The sequence below is a fragment of the Mauremys reevesii genome, linkage group 3 (genome assembly GCF_016161935.1).
Source record: "Mauremys reevesii isolate NIE-2019 linkage group 3, ASM1616193v1, whole genome shotgun sequence".
NCBI lineage: Eukaryota > Metazoa > Chordata > Testudines > Geoemydidae > Mauremys > Mauremys reevesii.
The window spans coordinates 129,221,656-129,240,215 of record NC_052625.1 but is presented as its reverse complement, the minus strand read 5'-3'; the positions used below and the strand labels follow the sequence as shown (position 1 = coordinate 129,240,215).

Here is an 18,560-nt window from a genome sequence, read left to right as displayed (position 1 = left end):
TAAACATTTTAATAAAATTTTTAAAATCTTTTATTGGACCACCTTCTGTTGGTCAGAGAGACAAGATTTTGAGCCACACAGATCTGAAGAAGAGCTCTGTGTGGCTCAGAAGCGTGTCTCTCTGACCAACAGAAGGTGGTCCAATAAAAGATATTACATCACCCACCTTGTCCCTCTAATATCCTGAGACCAACACAACTACACTGCATACAGACAAATGTAATTAATTAAAAAAGTTAAGTCTAACACAAATTATTAGTTTTCCCACAGCTGGTTGGCTACATTATTGTGACAGAGTGAAAGAAAGATGTTTCATTTAAATTAAGACTGTCTTTCTTAATTGTTATAAAGAACTAATTACATAAATGTAATTATATAGAAGAGTACTCAAGAGGCACTTACTCTATATTATTACAGGGTTAAACATTTAGATAATCTGGGATAGAACCATTCAGCTTTGCTTTGGAGACTTAGGCCTGTCTTACACTTAAAAATTAGATTGATCTACCTACATCACTGAGGGCTGTGAAAAATGTTGTGCCCCGAGCTCTGTAGTTAAGTCAAGTCAACGTAAAGCTCAGTGTAGATGCAGCTAGGTCAGGGGTCGGCAACCTTCGGCACGCGGCTCATCAGGGTAATCCGCTGGCAGGCTGAGAGACATTTTGTTTACGTTGACCATCCGCAGGCACGGCCCCTTGCAGTTCCCGGCCAATGGGAGTTGCAGGAAGCGGCAACCAGCACATCCCTGCAGCCTGTGGCTTCCCGCAGCTCCCATTGGCCGAGAACGGCAAAGGGAAGTACAGGGGGCCATGCGTGCAGATGGTCAACGTCAGCAAAATGTCTCGCGGCCCGCCAGCGGATTACTCTGATGGGCCCTGTGCCAAAGTTTGCCGACCCCTGAGCTAGGTCAATGGGAGAATTCTTCAAATCGACACAGCTATCACCTCTCAGAGAGAAGGATTAACTAAATGGATGGAACCACCTTCCACTGATGTAGGAAGCATCTACACTATAGCACTACAGCAGCACAGCTGCAGCACCTTAGCTGTTCCCTGTAGTGTAGGCATATCCTTACGGTAGTTTCAATATTGCACATTTACATCTATGTATCAAGCACAGAGGGTAACAAGAAAGAACTCTTATTCAAAATTTCAAGTTGTTGATGCTGTAAAGCTGCAGACTGTGATCCACTTTTTAACTTTAGGATTGGACCTGGCACTATATTTCAATTATAACCTCTGGGACTCTCTCTTGCTATATGTTTGTACTATGTCTAGCAAAATAGGGCCCAGATTCCAGTCAGGGCCTCCAGCGCACTAGAATCATAAAAGATTAGGGTTGGAAGAGACCTCAAGGGTCATCTAGTCCAACCCCCTGCTCAAAGCAGGACCAACACCAACTAAATCATCCCAGCCAGGGCTTTGTTAAGATGAGCCTTAAAAACCTCTAAGGATGGAGATTCCACCACCTCCCTAGGTAACCCATTCCAGTGCTTCACCACCCTCCTAGTGAAATAGTGTTTTCTAATATCCAACCTAGTCCTCCCCCACTGCAACTTGAGACCATTGCTCCCTATTCTGTCATCTGCCACCACTACTGTAAACAGCTTCAGAATGTGAAGTGATAGCAGTATACTCCCGCTCCACTAGCCAGACTGTTGTTTATAAATGTGATGCTGTCCTGTGCACTCTTCCCTTGAGAGTGCTGAAACAGCAGCCACCCATTGTCCCATTTGCACCTCCATCTGAGTGGAAAACATCTGCAGTGCAGAGAATGGGTTACGGAAAGCTTACCAAGTAACTTGGCAGAGGAGGAGAAATGCAATAGAGGAATGAGTACAATAAACGTGTTTGGAAATGTGTGATGCTAGGCTGGAGAAAGCACTTCCCCGTTTCTTCCTGGAACCCTATTCTGTGAATTGTAGGAAGAGCTATTTCTACACAGAACTGTGAGGTGCATTGAGTTTGACATACGGACATGTCTATAAAAGGAAACCACACAGGAAGGCAGGGAGGGATAGCTCAGTGGTTTGAGCATTGGCCTGCTAAACCCAGGATTGTGAGTTCAATCCTTGAGGGGGACATTTAGGGATCTGGGGTAAAAATCTTTCTGGGGATTGGTCCTGCTTTGAGCAGGGGGTTGGACTAGATGACCTCCTGGGGTCCCTTCCAACCCTGATATTCTATGTAAACTCCTTTCCATTCCTGCCATCGGAGCTGGAACCTCCGTTAACCTTTCTAGGGTATTTCATCTCTAAGTAGCTTTGTAGTGTGCTTCCACATACCAAGTGGCAGCACTGAAGCAAAAAACCTTAGTTTACATCTGACCCATACCTATTGGTATACATGAGTGTCAGTATGCCTTGACTGAGATCTGGAAGAAAGCCTCTGAGAGGATAATTCAATTACCATGCTGATTAAATCCTTGGCCTCTGTGGGTATGTCCAAAAGGGAGCTAGATAGATTCATGGAGGATAGGTCCATCAATGGCTATTAGCCAGGATGGGCAGGAATGGTGTCCCTAGCCTCTGTTTGCCAGAATCTGGGATTGGGTGACAGGGTATGGATCACTTGATGATAACCTGTGTGTTCATTCCCTTTGGGACCCCTGCCATTGGCCACTGTCAGAGGACAGGATACTGGGCTTGATGGTCCTTTGGTCTGACCCAGTATGGCAGTTCTTATGTTCTTAATGTTAGCCGGTCTCAGACTTAGTATCAAGCCTAAGCCCCCTTCCATCTACACACAAATCATGCTCACCCAGCACTCAGAACCAGGGTCCCAGAATTCTGTGGGGCCGCAGGGTTCAAGCCTGAGTCAAGCTGGGACCCAGAGTTTGAGCCCTATTGCTTTAAAGTGGAGATGCAGCCCCGTTTGACTCATGTCCTGGGAGTCTGCCAAAAACATCTTTCAGTCCCATGGGCCAACTTCCTGTCTATCCCAACAATCTCCAACTGACTTAACTGAAAACAGAATCCAACCCCACTTGGCATACAGCAGCAGCTCAAGTGAGTCAGCGTTAACCCTTCCATTGTCTTTGACCACCAAGCTATAAACGTGCCTTTAGACAGCCTCCTGTGTTTGCAAGGGAGAATGAACAGATCAAGCTTTTTGCAAAGCACACTGCTTCATAGTCATGAGAGCACAGCCAGATTTTGGTGAATCTCTGGCCAGTAAAAGTACCAAGAATGACCACATGTACCAGCAGATAACCAAAAACCTGGTAGCTTAGCAAATTTTCCAGACCAGTAACCAGCACAGGGAGCAGTTTCAGCACTTCAAGAGCAAGTGCCAGAAGACCAGAGACTAAAACCACACCTCAGGCAACTCCTATTTTATGAGGAGTTTGACCAGGTGCCGAGCACTGTGCCCAGCACAGAGCCAACCATGGTGCAGGACGATGTGGTCAGCTGGGGTGGTGCCTGATGCCTTCTGAATCCAGCATGGGGACTGATGGGAGACAGCAGCAAGCTCCAAGTGAGGAGCATGAAGTGAATCTGTTTCTGTGGAACAGGATCAACAGCAAATTCTGGGTCCATATTCAAAAGTGCTATTTGATCTCCAACCCAAGCAACAGCTTGCTGCTGAGCCTGCAGCAAACCCGGAGGGGACAGAAGCCGCCCCTGAGCCTCGTAAGTTTCTGACTCCAATTTAAAGTTTATTACTACAGTAATGGGAGGGATTTTCACTTTAAGAACCAATGTAAAAAAGTTATGAGAAGCCCTGGCTACCAGCACCTATCCGCTAATGGCGGATTGTATCCCAGTGCCTTGGCGTCATCCCTCCCCGTCATCCCCACCAGAGTTCAAAATGGAGACCAGGAATTGCAAATACTAAAGAATAGCTTTAAGAGTATTTTTACCGGAAAAGCATAGATGTTTGCTAGGCTCCATTCGTGTTTTCCTTTAAGTAATGGCTTGAAGTTTGCTACCCTGTAATCACTCAACAGTCTTTGGAGCTGCCTGGAAACACTGAACTCAGTGTGTGTTTGCAAAACCGTGTTCTATTTCTGAATCTAGTCCATTTCAGTTAGAGGTAGTCCATGCAGTCCATGGGAGACAAAATCATTTCTCCCAAGTATGACTTGGGTGTCAATTTTTGTCCAGAAATGTGGCATGGGAGGGGAGGAGGAAGGCGGTGGAGTTCTGTGTGTTTGCATGCAGCCATAACAGGGTAAGCTATGTGTAAACTAGCACAGCATCCTGTTAATTCCCTAATGGATTCTGATCCCATCCTGGGGGCTGATAGATGCAAACTTTTCCTGAAGCAGGAGGTCCAGATATGTAGTCACATTACAGGGAAGGGCGTATTTTCTAGGGCCACCTCAACGGCTGACTAGCCCACTCCACTCATAAATATCCCATTCGGTCACTGTATGTTTGAATACTCTGGCTGCATACACTGCAGGTTTCCCCACCAGCAGCTTGGAATAACATCTCCCTTTGCCAATACAAGAACAGTTATGTCCCCCAAAATGTGAAAGGCCTGAAATGATAGAAAAAGCCTTTTGGAGAAAGGCCACTTGTCGCCTACCCCCCAAACTAAGTAGTTTTGCAATTTTTATAAAATAGAAAAAGCTTGTATTTTAAAATTTACCATTGTCTCTGCATTTCTGTAACTACAATTACCCAGGCTGTGTCCAGATTCTGTTGACTGAAGCAACACTTTCACATTACACCACTACCTCGATATAACACCACCCGATATAACTTAAATTTGGATATAACATGGTAAATCAGTGCTCCAGGTGGGCAGGGCTGTGCACTCTGGTGGATCAAAGCGAGTTCAATATAACACGGTTTCACCTATAACGCGGTAAGATTTTTTGGCTCTCAAGGACAGCGTTATATTGAGGTAAAGGTGTATATTGCAGTTCAGTTTTGAAATGTAACATCTTATGTCCTTGAGATTCCAAAAGAATTAATTCTCTGCTCCTCCACTAAGCTACTTTAGACAATAACCTTTTTTTCTTGTCCTATTTCATGTCCCTCAACTTCCTCTGCCTGTTGTACATTCAGAACTTGACCCCTGGCTCAATGTACCTTCACAGACCATTCCAAGAGGAAGCTATGGTCAAAGTTTTTGAAAGAGGAGACTAGCAGGTCCAGTACCGGAAACAGAGGGACACAAGATTGGAGCAACAGCATGCTGAGAGCCAGGAGGAAAGGCTGAGGCTTGCCATACAGCTGGAGGACGGGGTTTCAGCCAAGGAGCAGGCACTTGCCACACAATTCCTGGAACAAGAACGAAGGCTAAGAGGGGAGGTCAGAGCTCGACAGAGAAAACTGTTTGAGCGACTCACCTCCATCATGGCTGCAAAAGCACCAGCTCCTGCTGCCTCTCCCACATCATAGCCTGATCCCCCTTCAACATACCTTCAGTCCAGAAGTAGCTTGGACAACTCTATGTCAGGGCAGCAATCAGGCCCCATGAGTGGCTGGACAGGACGACTAAACCCCATGCAGCCTTCCTTCTTGAACCTCTCTCCTGGGAATAACTGCACAACCCTCCCCTGGCACCAAGCACACAGCAAATGGGGAAAGAAGAAAGTGGGACCAGAAGTAGGTGGCTTGTGTCATGTTTGCACGGTTTCCTGCACTTTCATTTGTTTTGGAAATGTACTTCTGTTACTTGATTTTGGGTGTTGTAGTGGCAGCTGGCCTGCCTAGCCATGGGTGACTGTTGTACTGTTTTAACATTTTTACAAATAAAGCCTTTTATGTCATCAAGAAAGTTTATTGCTATCACTGCATCACGTTATACAATCATGATTTGAGATACTAAAGCTAAAACATGATCAGGAGCAATTATACATTGCTAAGCAAACACTATTAGGTACAGCAATTCACAGTTTCAATAACTTCCTTATAGAACCCATACTGGGATTCATCTCCCCCTACAATCATCATGTCATTCACAAGTAAATTGCATGACAATCAAGCCCATACTCCTTCCAAGCACTGAACCCACCCACCCTCAAATTAATTAGCCCCTTTCCCCACCCCTACAAGCACATTCTTACAGATACTATTCTCCCTCTTCCATTGGGCCATGCAAGTAAATAAAGTGGTGGGTCAGAAAACACAGCCAAAATGACAGTGACTCACAGAAGCTCTGCCCATTTCCTGATATGGAGTGCAAGTACAAGCAAGAGAGGTTCTTCAAAAGGTATCTCCGCCATGTTGCTGATTCCAATAGCTGGGAGTGCACAGACCAAAATGACAGTTTGGCAGGCTGTGTTGGTGGGCTGTTCAAACTTCCTGTAACATGCAGGGTGGGCAATAAAGTTTTGCCACAGTGCATCACCATCAAAGGGCTAGAGAAACCACATTTCAGGAGGGTGCTAAGGACTCTGGGATATGGTTGGTCTGATTTGGGTCTGTGTGCTGCAGTGTGGATGCCAGAGCCCCAGGTTTGAACCCAGATTATAAAAGTCTTAACGTAGGGCTAAGAATAAGCGTAGATGCTCAAGCCCAGGATTCTCTAACACAGGTCAGCTGACTCAAGTCCCACTAACCTTGGGCTTACACTGCAGTGTAGATATAACCTGCGAGACTGCCAAGTGAAGCACCAATCAGTGGTTTTAAAGGGAAATTTTCAAAGTGCTTGCATCTAAGGGATTTAGAAGTATACATTCCATTAACATGTTCTACATACATCATTAAATAGCCAGCGGAACACTAACTATTTTTATACCTATACCGAAAACCTACCGACCGCTATGCCTACCTTCATGCCTCCAGCTTCCATCCCGGGCACACCACATGATCCATTGTCTACAACCAAGCACTGAGGTACAACCGCATCTGCTCTAACCCCACAGACAGAGACCAACACCTACAAAATCTCCACCAAGCATTCTCAAAACTACAGTACCCGCACGAGGAAATAAGGAGACAGATCAACAGAGCCAGACGTGTACCCAGAAGCCTCCTACTGCAAGACAAACCCAAGAAAGAAACCAACAGGACTCCACTGGCCATCACATACAGTCCCCAGCTAAAACCCCTCCAACGCATCATCAGGGATCTACAACCCATCCTGGACAATGATCCCACACTTTCACAGGCCTTGGGTGGCAGGCCAGTCCTCGCCCACAGACAACCTGCCAACCTGAAGCATATTCTCACCAGTAACTGCACACCGCACCATAGTAACTCTAGCTCAGGAACCAATCCATGCAACAAACCTCGATGCCAACTCTGCCCACATATCTACACCAGCAACACCATCACAGGACCTAACCAGATCAGCCACACCATCACCGGTTCATTCACCTGCACGTCCACCAATGTAATATACGCCATCATATGCCAGCAATGCCCCTCTGCTATGTACATCAGCCAAACTGGACAGTCTCTACGGAAAAGGATAAATGGACACAAATCAGATATTAGGAATGGCAATATACAAAAACCTGTAGGAGAACACTTCAACCTCCCTGGCCACACAATAGCAGATCTTAAGGTGGCCATCCTGCAGCAAAAAAACTTCAGGACCAGACTTCAGAGAGAAACTGCTGAGCTTCAGTTCATCTGCAAATTTGACACCATCAGCTCAGGATTAAACAAAGACTGTGAATGGCTTGCCAACTACAGAACCAGTTTCTCCTCCCTTGGTTTTCACACCTCAACTGCTAGAACAGGGCCTCATCCTCCCTGATTGAACTAACCTCATTATCTCTAGCTTGCTTCTTGCTTGCATATATATATATATATATATATATATATATATATATATATATATATATATATATATATATATATATATATATATATATATATATATATACACACACACACACACACACACACCTGCCCCTGGAAATTTCCACTACTTGCATCCGACGAAGTGGGTATTCACCCACGAAAGCTCATGCTCCAAAACGTCTGTTAGTCTATAAGGTGCCACAGGATTCTTTGCTGCTTTTAACTATTTTTAGTTAGTCCCAATTTAGATCTAATTTTAACTGGTGAGGTGAGATGAAAGGCTCTGTATCACATCGGAGTAAAGGATTACTCCTGGAGGAATTCTGCGCCAAAAAATTAAAAATTCTGAGCCCAATATTTTAAAATTCTGCAAAATTTTGCACATTTTATTTGTCAAAATAACACAATATAATCACGCCAGTTTCAATTATTTTGGTAACTTATTTCAAAATACCTGTCATCAAGAATGTCTGCAACAGTATAGACAACAAAAAAAGATTCAGGAAATGTTTCTGGACAAATAGATTCCTTTCCAGACATATTCACACAGAACTTTGAGTAATAATTCAAACTACAATACAGAAATGTATTTCCCACCTGCACCCAACACCCCTCAGAAGAAGCACAAAGGCTTGAGGGAGTCAGAGGGAATGGAGGAGCTGAGAGAGAGATACAGAGTTGATGGGAAGGAGCCTGGGTCTGAACTTGGAGGGTTGTTGGGTGTAGGTGCGAAAAGTATGGCACAGGGATTTTTTTTTCATAGAGGGATGGGGGGGAACCGGTTAGGGAACCTCCCCCATGCAGGCTCTGGCTGACACCTAGCCTCTTTCATTCAGTCAGGCACATCTGCCCCCAACCCTATGTGTCCCTGCATCCTCACTTAGCCACCTCCTTCCTCCCTGTCCCCATGTGTCCCTGAACCCCCACTCTCATTCAGCCCCCACCCTAGTCTGTCCCCCACCACTAGCCCCTCTAAACCCCAGTCTGCGACACCCCCCCAGCTGCCCCATGTGCCACACGCTGTCCGTCCTCCCATATCCCGTGCTTCCTCACCTGGCCCCAGGCAGGCAGGGAACTGTGAAGAATACAGCCGTTTTTCTTCCCTATACGCAGCTGTGGCTGCTCACCTTCGGGAGCAGCTTATTTGTTTTGGCACCACAGCAGTCCCTGGTGGGCAAAAGGCATAACTGCAACAGCTCTCTGGCAGAATATATTTTCTGCAGCGAAAAAAAATTCGGTGCAGGACATGAACTGGGGAATTCTGCACCACTGTGCTCAAGAAGTAAAGGATGCACCTTTACAACAGGAAAATAAAACTTAATCATAAGCCTCTAAAATATTTACAGAATATTGCAGAATGCAGCAAAAATAGAAGCGACCCCCTCATACTGAAGGATCCCCACTTTGTTTCAAACTTGTCTTGCCTCTCCCCTCCTGGACAGAGCACAGCCTGAAGGCAGAGGAGCTCTCCTCATGACCCACATTCCTGGGCTGTGTTTGGACAAGAGATAGTTGCCTGTCCCCTTTCTTGGCCACAATCACCCAGTGTGCTCATCTGCAGTGATTCGGGCTGGCTCAGACAGTTTAGTGCCTCTCAACTGCTCTCATCTGGAAGCAGATGCCATTTCTGCTTTGGACTGAAAGCTGATAAATGGCCATGGGAAAAGGGATTGAACACCTGCAGTGAACACTAACTCATGCTCAGCACTGCAACTCCATAGTCTAGTAGATTGGGAGAGGTGATTTAAAAAAAAAAGAAAGAAAGAAAGAAAAAAGAAAGAGGTGAGGCAGGCCTACTGACAGGATGCACTGCATTCAAAAAGGAATCCCAAGAATTGACTGGTTTCCTTTAATCTTAGTGAGAAGCTAAAAGACCTAGTAGGTGTTTTTTCCCCCTCTTTGCTACTGTAGAACTGTTCACTATTGTACATTTGCTCTCTGTCTTGTTTTAAATATCTCAAGTGCTTTCCTTGAAACTATTCCACAACCTAACCGATCTCACTAAATCTAAAGGTTTTTTGACATTTAAATTAAGTCTGTAGAAATTTAAACTAATGCCTGTAATTGCTAGTTATACCTCCTTTTATTTCCACAATAATTTCTCTCCCTTGTTGGAGTTTACATTCTTCTAATTTTGTAGACTCTTATGTTCTCTGCCCCCGCCTTACCTTAATCATCAATTAGCCAAACCTTACATTTTTAACTATTTTAATTATTTGTAGCTAGTCACTCCTTCAAGTCCCCTGATAATTTTTGTTGCTCTTCTCTCAACTCCCTCCAATTTGCCAATATCTTTTTGGTAAAATGGTGTCCTGAATTGGGTGCAACATTTGAGGCTATCATGCCAGAGGGAGAATTACCTCCCTGTCTTATGTGTTCATGTGTACAGCATATATTTTGCTTTTTGCTGCCACATACTATTGCAACTACATTTAATATGCTATCTGATATCAGCCCCACGTCTCCTTCAGAATTTACTATTTCTCTAGCATGTGTGTGTTTCAGATAAGTTTTCCCTACATATATTTAACTGTAGTTTTCAAAGTGGAATTTTTTAAATTTTCTGCCCATTTTTCAAACCCCTCTAGGGCTCTGCATTATTTTTCTGTCCTCATTGGTTTTTGTATCTACTCCCAAAATCACATCAGTTGTGAATTTAAATATTATGCTGTTGACTTTCACTTCTAAACTATCTCAAAAGATAATTTGGTGTTTGATACAACCTTGCTCCACTCTATATTTCAATATTTTTCAATGCTTTTGTTAGCCATTGAGCCAACACTGTTCTATCCAAGTCAATACAAATCAATTTTAAGAGCAATGTCTTTCAAAATATAACATTAAATACCTTACTAAAATTCAAATATAGCAACTACTACTTACTTTTCATCCATTCATTTAGTAATTATCCATGAAAAAATTAAAGTATTTCAAGAGCTTTTCTTAAAAATCTCATGGTACTCTTTAATCTCTAAAATTCTAGCCCTAGTGATTTGGGTACCTCAATTTTTAAGCATACAACTTAAGGCACCTTAGGGAGCTTGAATTTTCAGACAACACTGAGTAGCTATCCTTTAGAAATCAGACTCTGAAGGTGTGTCTAGTTGGGTACTCAAAAATTGAGACACCTCAAATGGACTTTGGTAGCTTTTTCTTAATTGTTCTTCTTTAGGAGACTGCTATTAAGAATCTGTGTGGACAGTCTCCTTTGTGGTTGGACCTGTGCGTTAGGTGACCGCTTGCCCCATGTAGCTGATGGTATAAAGGGTAGCGTTGCCTCAACCACCACTCAATTCCTTCTTACCACCCACAGTTGCAAGACAGAACCCCTCCACAGTCTGTGTCTTTATGGCTGTGTAACTTAGTAGAAGTGTTAGTCATAGGGTAACCAGATGTCCTGATTTTATAGGGACAGTCCTAATATTCGGGGCTTTTTCTTACATAGACGCCTATTACCCCCCATCCCCTGTGCCAATTTTTCACACTTGCTATCTGGTCACACTAGTTAGTTATAGTAAGCATATAGTAGTTATTGTTCTAATTAGGTTTCCTTTGACCACTGGCTATTTAAACAAAACAAAAAAAACAACCACCCAAAACTTTTGGTAGGTAGTTGATAGGTCTTCTTCCCACTTCTCCAAGAAGAAGGGCTTTACCTCCAACAATGATCTGCAAATGCCATGTCACCAAGATTTAAAACATCGCCCCTCTTGCAACATGGCAATGTTGGTTAATGTCTGGCATTCTTGATGTCTCAACTGCCTTGAGCAGAGAGACATTTTAAATCAGCAGGTCCAGATATTTTGCATCCAAGAGTTTTAAAATTGCTGGCTGGGGAGCTTGCAGTTAGTTAGTGTTGATTTTCAATCAGCCTTGGAACACCAGGGAAGTTCTAGAAGACTGGAAAAGTGTGAATGTTTTTCGCCAATATTGTGCTAATATTTAAAAAGGATAAACTTTGATTTACTATCGCGTGGCATTTTGATAAAAAAAGCAAGAAAGATTAATAAAATATATAAAATTAATATGGCACACATTAAATGGATTAAAAGCTAGCTAATTGATAGGTCTCAACACAACTGTAAATGGGGAATCATTAGAGAACGGGTGTGTTTTGAGTTGGGTTCCTCAGAGATCCATTCTTGGCCCTACGCTATTTAACATTTTTTTTAATGGAAGAAAGCATAAAATCATCACTGATAAAGTTTGCAGATGTCACAAAAATTGGGGGAGTGGTAAATAATGAAGAGGAGAGGTCACTAAAACAGAGCAATCTGGATCACTTGGTAAGCTGGGAACAAACAAACAATATGTGTTTCAATACTGCTAGAACACAATAGGCTACCCTATCCTGAGAAACGGTGAGTCTGAAAAAGATTTGGGGGCTGTGGTGGATAATCAGCTGAACATGAGCTCCCAGTGCAAGTAACCAAAAGGGCTAATGCAATCCTTGGATGCATTAACAGGGGAACCTTGAACAGGAGTAAAAAGATTATGTTACCTCTGTGTCTGGCACTGGTGCAACTGCTGCTGGAATACTGTGTCCAGTTCTGTGCACAATTCAGAAATGATATTGATAGACTGGAGAGGGTTTAGAGAAGAGCCACAAGAATGATTAAAGGATTAGAAAACATACCTTTTAGTGACACTCATGGAGTGCAGTCTATTTAGCTTAAAGAAAAAAGGTTAAGGGGTGATTGGGGAACAAATATTTGATAATGGGCTCTTCAATCTAGTAGAGAAAGGAATAGCATGATCCAATGGATGGAAGCTGAAACTAGCCAAATTCACACTGGAAAAAGGGTGCACAATTTTAAATGGCGAGAGTAATTAATCACTGAAACAATTTTAAAATCAAAATTGGATGTTTTTCTAAAATATATGCTCTACGGATTATTTTGGGGAAGTTCTATAGCCTGTGTTATACAGGCGGTCAGACTAGAGGATCTTAATGGCCCCTTCTAGCTTTGGAATCTATGAATCTCTGGTAACATTTTTTGTTCCTCGTCCCATGTTGCATTACCATGCCATTTGCCTTCTGCAAGCAGAGGAGAATTACTCAATACAATCCCATCTGTGCTGAAGCACAAGTGTCTTTTGCAGTGTGCCAGCAAAACAGAGTTCATCCTCTATTGTCTCCTGGCAGTCAACAGCCTAAAGGACACAATCCAGGATTTGATACCTCTAGAAGCCAATATCCTGATTTCCTCTGTCCTAGCTTGCCAGACTGTTTGACCTTAGGGAAATAATGTGTCTTTAATACTCAGCTTCCTGGCTGTTCCCTTCAAAAGCCCAAGTCCATACAGGAACATCATCAACTCTGACCTGAAGATTTTTTTGGGTGGGAAGCAGGGGGCAGGTAGGGGAAGAGATGAAAGAGTGTTTCTGCATTAAAAAGCCTGGCAAGACTAGAAGAACACACCACATTGCATTTAAGGTTTTGCTCCTAGGTTTGTCCAGTAGAGTGTAGGTTCGCATATTAATAACTGACACAATGTGATAAATCCCCATATGTCATACTGAATATTTAACTATGCAATTCACATTGTTAATAGGAGCTGCACTGTTAAATTCCTGCAGACTGTACAGAAAGAGTCCCCCCATATCATTGTGAACAGCTAGTCATGTCACTTTTAAACCAAGAGGAAATCTCTTCTTATCAAAGGGTCAACTTCAATTTGCTTCATGCTCATGCTTCCTCCTTTTTGTATGATTCATAGGCAAATAGTTTTGTGGGAAAAAACACTAACTCCCAAATTAGTAGAAATTTGGGGCTAAAAGTATTTTATTGAAAATACTTATCTAATGGAATTGTCTGGTGCACAGAACCCTCACAAATCAGTTTCATGGAGTTTCTTTATGTGTATACATTTCAGTTATACACAGTACATGACAAATACATGCATTCTAGCACCTTCATTTAGGTAATGAAGCTGCAGGATCTGAAACTGAAACACTTCTACTGCCTCCCAATTCCTACTTACCGGTAGTTCCTCAAAAATAAAAACAGCATAAAAAGCCTGAAGCAGCAAGGTATTTTAAAAAGTGATAAAGTAACACTGTTATGCTTTATAAAAAAAGACACTGTACTACAGCTATCCTTTGTTTGAGCGTTTCTTTGTACTTAAACATAATAATTTTAACCCAACACTATTTAAAGGCCACAGAAACTGCATACAACGGCATAGCTGACAGTGAAAAAAAATCAGTGTGTCTACAAGTCATCTCATACTAATTACCACTGCTTTCACAAAGAAACGGACACATTAGAATCTTCTTCCCCACAGAAAGAACATCAGACTCAATTTCTCAAGCTCGGCTTTTCCTTTCAAATAGACCGTTTTTTTTAAGTAAAACAACTGAAGACAAACCAATGCCTATACCACAGATTTATTTTACCTTCTTTAAAAGTGGAACATGGGCAATGAAAGAAACTATAATGATGTGCTTTGAACATACTTAACACAAGCTTTTCAATTCCTTGAGAAAAAAATAACTGAAAAAGTTCATAAAAAGTCAACATCACGTACTGATTAAAAGGTATTCTAATCTAAACCCACAGTCTCAGAGACTGAAGGTATGTCTACACTGCAAATGAAAGCTTGACTGTATCATGGATAGACACACCTGTGCTAACTTTAATCTACTTTGCATGGGTAACAATAATAGCATAGCAGCACGGGTTTCAGCATAGGCTTGCAACCAGTTTATATACCCAGGGTCCCTGGCTGGTTTGTATTCTGGTTGCTAGCCTGACCTGAAGTACATGCTGCTATGTCTGCAATTCTGTTGCCCATCTTCAGGGGCAGTTCTAGCTTTTTTGCCACCCCAAGCACAGCAGTCAGGCAGCCTTTGGCGGCTTGCCTATGGGAGGTCTGCCGGTCCCCTCCCACAGGCAAGCCACCGGACCGGCAGACCTCCCGCAGGCAAACCACCGAAGGCTGCCTGACTGCCACCCTCACAGGGACCGGCAGGGCACCCCCCACGGCTTGCCACCACAGGCACGCGCTTGGAGCGCTGGTGCCTGGAGTCGCCGCTGCCCATCCTAGCTAAATTAAAGCTAGCACAGAAATGACTACCTGTACTTTCACTTGCAGTGTAGATATATCCACATTGTTCTTGGATTCTTTGTGCAGTTTATACTTCTAGTAGAATGGATATTGAATGCTCAAGACAAACAACTGAAAGGAAACTTTTTTTTTTTTTTTTACAAAACAGAACCATTCTGTCTATTAAGAATAGACCTATGGAGGTGTGGTTTTGAGAAATACTGGCCATGTATAAATCAAAGACTACAGAGAAATCTACTTTCATGCAGGTTAAAATTTCCTTGTAGATTCCTCTGACTCAGAATGGCTGGTAGGAGAGTCAAAGGAGTGGGGAGAAAACTCCATCATCTGAGATGTGTGCATTTTCATCATTGCAAAAAGCAACCAGATCATTGGCTGAGGACTTTTTGTTGTTTGTAAGTTAAAAGAATAAAGAGAACTAGAAACAATGTATATCCTGACTGTACAGATGTTTGAATCTGGAGTCAATGTCAGCAGCTCTACCTTGCGTATAAAGAATTAATCTACCCCCGGGCCTGATCTGTAGAGTTCCTCTTGTGAGTGTACTGGGAGAAGAAGGGACAACAGAGCCAGATGGAGCTGTAGAAAATAGCTATACATCTCCTCCTTCCCTATATCTCATACTGAGGCAGTCCACTAGTCTAGGGACTGGGTAGGTAGTTAAGAGGATGAAGCAGAGCAGATTACCACTTTTCATGACTCACAGATTTGTCGATTTCAAGGCCAGAAGGGAACACTGTGGTCATCTAGTCTGACCTCCTGTATAGCACAGGCCATAGAAGTTCCCCCAAAATAATTCATAGAATATATATTTTAGAAAAACAGCCAATTGGCCAATTGACCCTTGGTAAATTAACCCATAGTAAACTGTTCCAGTGGTTAATTACTCTCACCATTTAAAAAAAATTACACCTTACTTCTAGTCTGATTTTGGCTAGCTTCAACTTGCAGCCATTGGATCATTTTATACCTTTCTCTAATAGATTGAAGAGCCAATTATTAAGTATTAGTTCCCTCTGTAGGTACTGTAACTCCTCACTTAATGTTGTTTCAAAGTTACGCTGCTGCTCAATTAGGGAACATGCTCATTTAAAGTTGTGCAATGCTCCCTTATAACATCATTTGGCTGCCTGCTCTGTCCACTGCTTGTAAGATTCTGTGGAAGAGCAGAGACTTTACAAAGGGAGCACTGAACAAGTTCCTCTTCTCTGCCTCCTCCCACTCCTTGCCAGCGCTTCCTCCACCGCCAAAGTTTGGCTGCGCTTGGAACTTTTTGGGAGGGAGGGGAAGGAGCAGGGAAGTGCTGCGTCCACTCCTCCCCCTCCCTCCCAGAAAGTCCTAAGTGCCGCCACACAGCTGTTTGGTGGCATTTAGGACTTTCTGGGAGGGAGGGCGGACATGGCGTACTCTGGAGAGGTGGAGTGGGAGTGGGAAGAGGTGGGCCTGGAGTGGAGTGGGGACAGGAAGAGGTGGGCCTGAAGCATCCCCTGGCAACGTCAGTGCCTGTTCTTCTCTGGGGAAGCTGCCGCTGCTGCTGCAAAGGTGCTTCCTAGCGTCCTTGCCTGCAGCGGGCTGTGCCTGTCTGGGGTAAGCCAGGGGCACTTCCCAACCACAGTACAGTACAGTACTGTACAGTATATAATGCCTTTTGTCTGCCCAAAAAAATTTCCTTGGAACCTAACCCCCCGCATTTACATTAAATCTTATGGGAAAACTGGATTCATTTAACATCGTTTCACTTAAAGCTGCATTTTTCAGGAACATAATTACAACGTTAAGTGAGGAGTTACTGTACTTATACATTGTAATCAAGTCAGTCCTTAACCTTCTCTTTGTTTAGCTTAACAGACTGAGCTCTTCAAGTCTATCACTATAAAGCGGATTTCTAATCATTCCTGTGGCTCTTCTTTTAACCTTCTCCAATTTATTTACATCCTTCTTAAATTGTAGGCACCAGAACTGGACATAGTATTCCAGCCGCAGTCACACCAGTGCCAAACAGAGGTAAAATAACTTCTCTACTCCTCAAGATTCTCATTTATGCATCTCAGAATTGCATTAGCTCTTTTGGCCACAGCGTCACCCAGGGAGCTCATGTTCAGCTGATTATCCACAATGACCCCCAAATATTTTTCAGAGTCACTGTTTCCCAGGATAGAATCCCCCATCCTGATTGGCCAAGAACTCAAAACACATCTGTTTAATGATGATTCCCCATTTACAATTACATTTTGGGACCTATCCGTTAGCCAGTTTTTAATCCATTTAATATGTGCCATGTTAATTTTATATTGGTCTATGTTTTTAATCAAAATATCATGCGGTACCAAATCAAATGCCTTACAGAAGTCTAAGTATATTAAATAACACTATTACTTTTAATCAACCCAACTTGTAATCTCATGAAAACAGATATCAAGTTAGCTTCACAGGATCTATTTTCCATAAACCCATGTTGATTTGCATTAGTTACACCAGTGGTTCTCAACCAGGCGTACATGTACCCCTGGGGTTACACAGAGGTCTTCCAGAGGGTACATCAATTCATCTATATATTTGCCTAGTTTTACAACAGGCACTGACAAAGTCAGTACAAGACTAAAATTTCATACAATGACCTGTTTATATTGCTCTATATACTATACACTGAAATGTAAGTACAATATTTATATTCCAATCAATTCATTTTATAATTACGTGGTAAAAATGAGAAAGTAAGCAATTTTTCAGTAACAATGTGCTGTGCCACTTCTAGCTTACAAAATCAGACATAAAAATACAGTAGTTTTTAAGGGAGGTGAAACTTGGGGTACGCAAGACATATCAGACTCCTGAAAAGGGTACAGTACTTTGGAAAGGTTGAGAGCCACTAAGTTACACTACCCTCTTTCATTTTTTATTAATCAAGTCCCGTATCAGCCACTCCATTACCTTGCTAGGGATCAATGTCAGGATGACGGGCTTATAATTACACAAGTCATCCTGCTTACATTTTTGAAACACTGGCACAACATTAACTTTCTTCCATAACTTGCCCAGCATTCCAAGATTTATTGAAAATCAACATTAATGGCCCAGCAAGCTTGTCAGCTCTTGGATGCAAATTATCTGGACCTGCTGATTTAAAAATGTCTAAGTTTAGTGGTTTCTGTTTAAAATCCCCAGAGGTACTAGTGGAAAGGAAAGTGTTACCATATGATGAGACTATATCATCTGTCTTTTCCCCAAATACAAAACAGATTTATTGCACACTTCTGCCTTTTCTGCATTAATTTTGATAATTCTATCATTTCCATCTAGCCGTGGACCAATACCATTGCCCGCATTCTTTTTGTTCCTACTTGGTGTTACTTACTAGGGCCAATTTCAGAAAGGTGAAAACAATTATGAGCCAAATCAGCTGTGAGGAAGAATTTGTTCATAAAAATGTGAATGATAATTGGTAATCTTTTAAGAATTCCTTATTAAATACCCAAAAAGCTACAATCAAGGAAGCAGGCTGTACTGGTTAAAAAAAGAACCTGCTTTAGAAGGGAAGTGAAGGAAGCTGTAGAATATCTGATTCACATTATATCATTCACATTTTTATGAATAATTTTTATAAAATAAAATAACAAAAGAAACAACTGAAAGAAAGGAGAAGCTGACTGATAGTAATGAATATAAATCTGAAGTTAGGAATTGTAGAAAATGGTAAGAATAGCAGAGGAACACAAGGAGAAATCTTTGGCCAGCGGAGTTAAGGCCAAAAGGAATTTTTAAAATATATTAGGAACAAATTT

The 18,560-nt window shown here is 42.4% G+C and overlaps 1 protein-coding gene across 6 annotated transcripts in view; it reads right to left on the bottom strand.

Moving 5' to 3' along the window:
• PDSS2 (decaprenyl diphosphate synthase subunit 2) overlaps nt 1-18,560 on the bottom strand; it is a 171,699-nt gene that overhangs the window by 119,169 nt on the left and 33,970 nt on the right. The window contains exon 1 of one of the 6 annotated variants that reach the window (XM_039528880.1): nt 11,365-11,562. The exons of the other annotated variants lie outside the window; for them this stretch is intronic. Within the exon in view, the coding sequence (XP_039384814.1) occupies nt 11,365-11,390 (26 nt within the window). The 5' untranslated portion in view covers nt 11,391-11,562. Of the gene's footprint in view, nt 1-11,364; nt 11,563-18,560 lie in introns of those variants that run through there. 6 annotated transcript variants of the gene reach the window in all.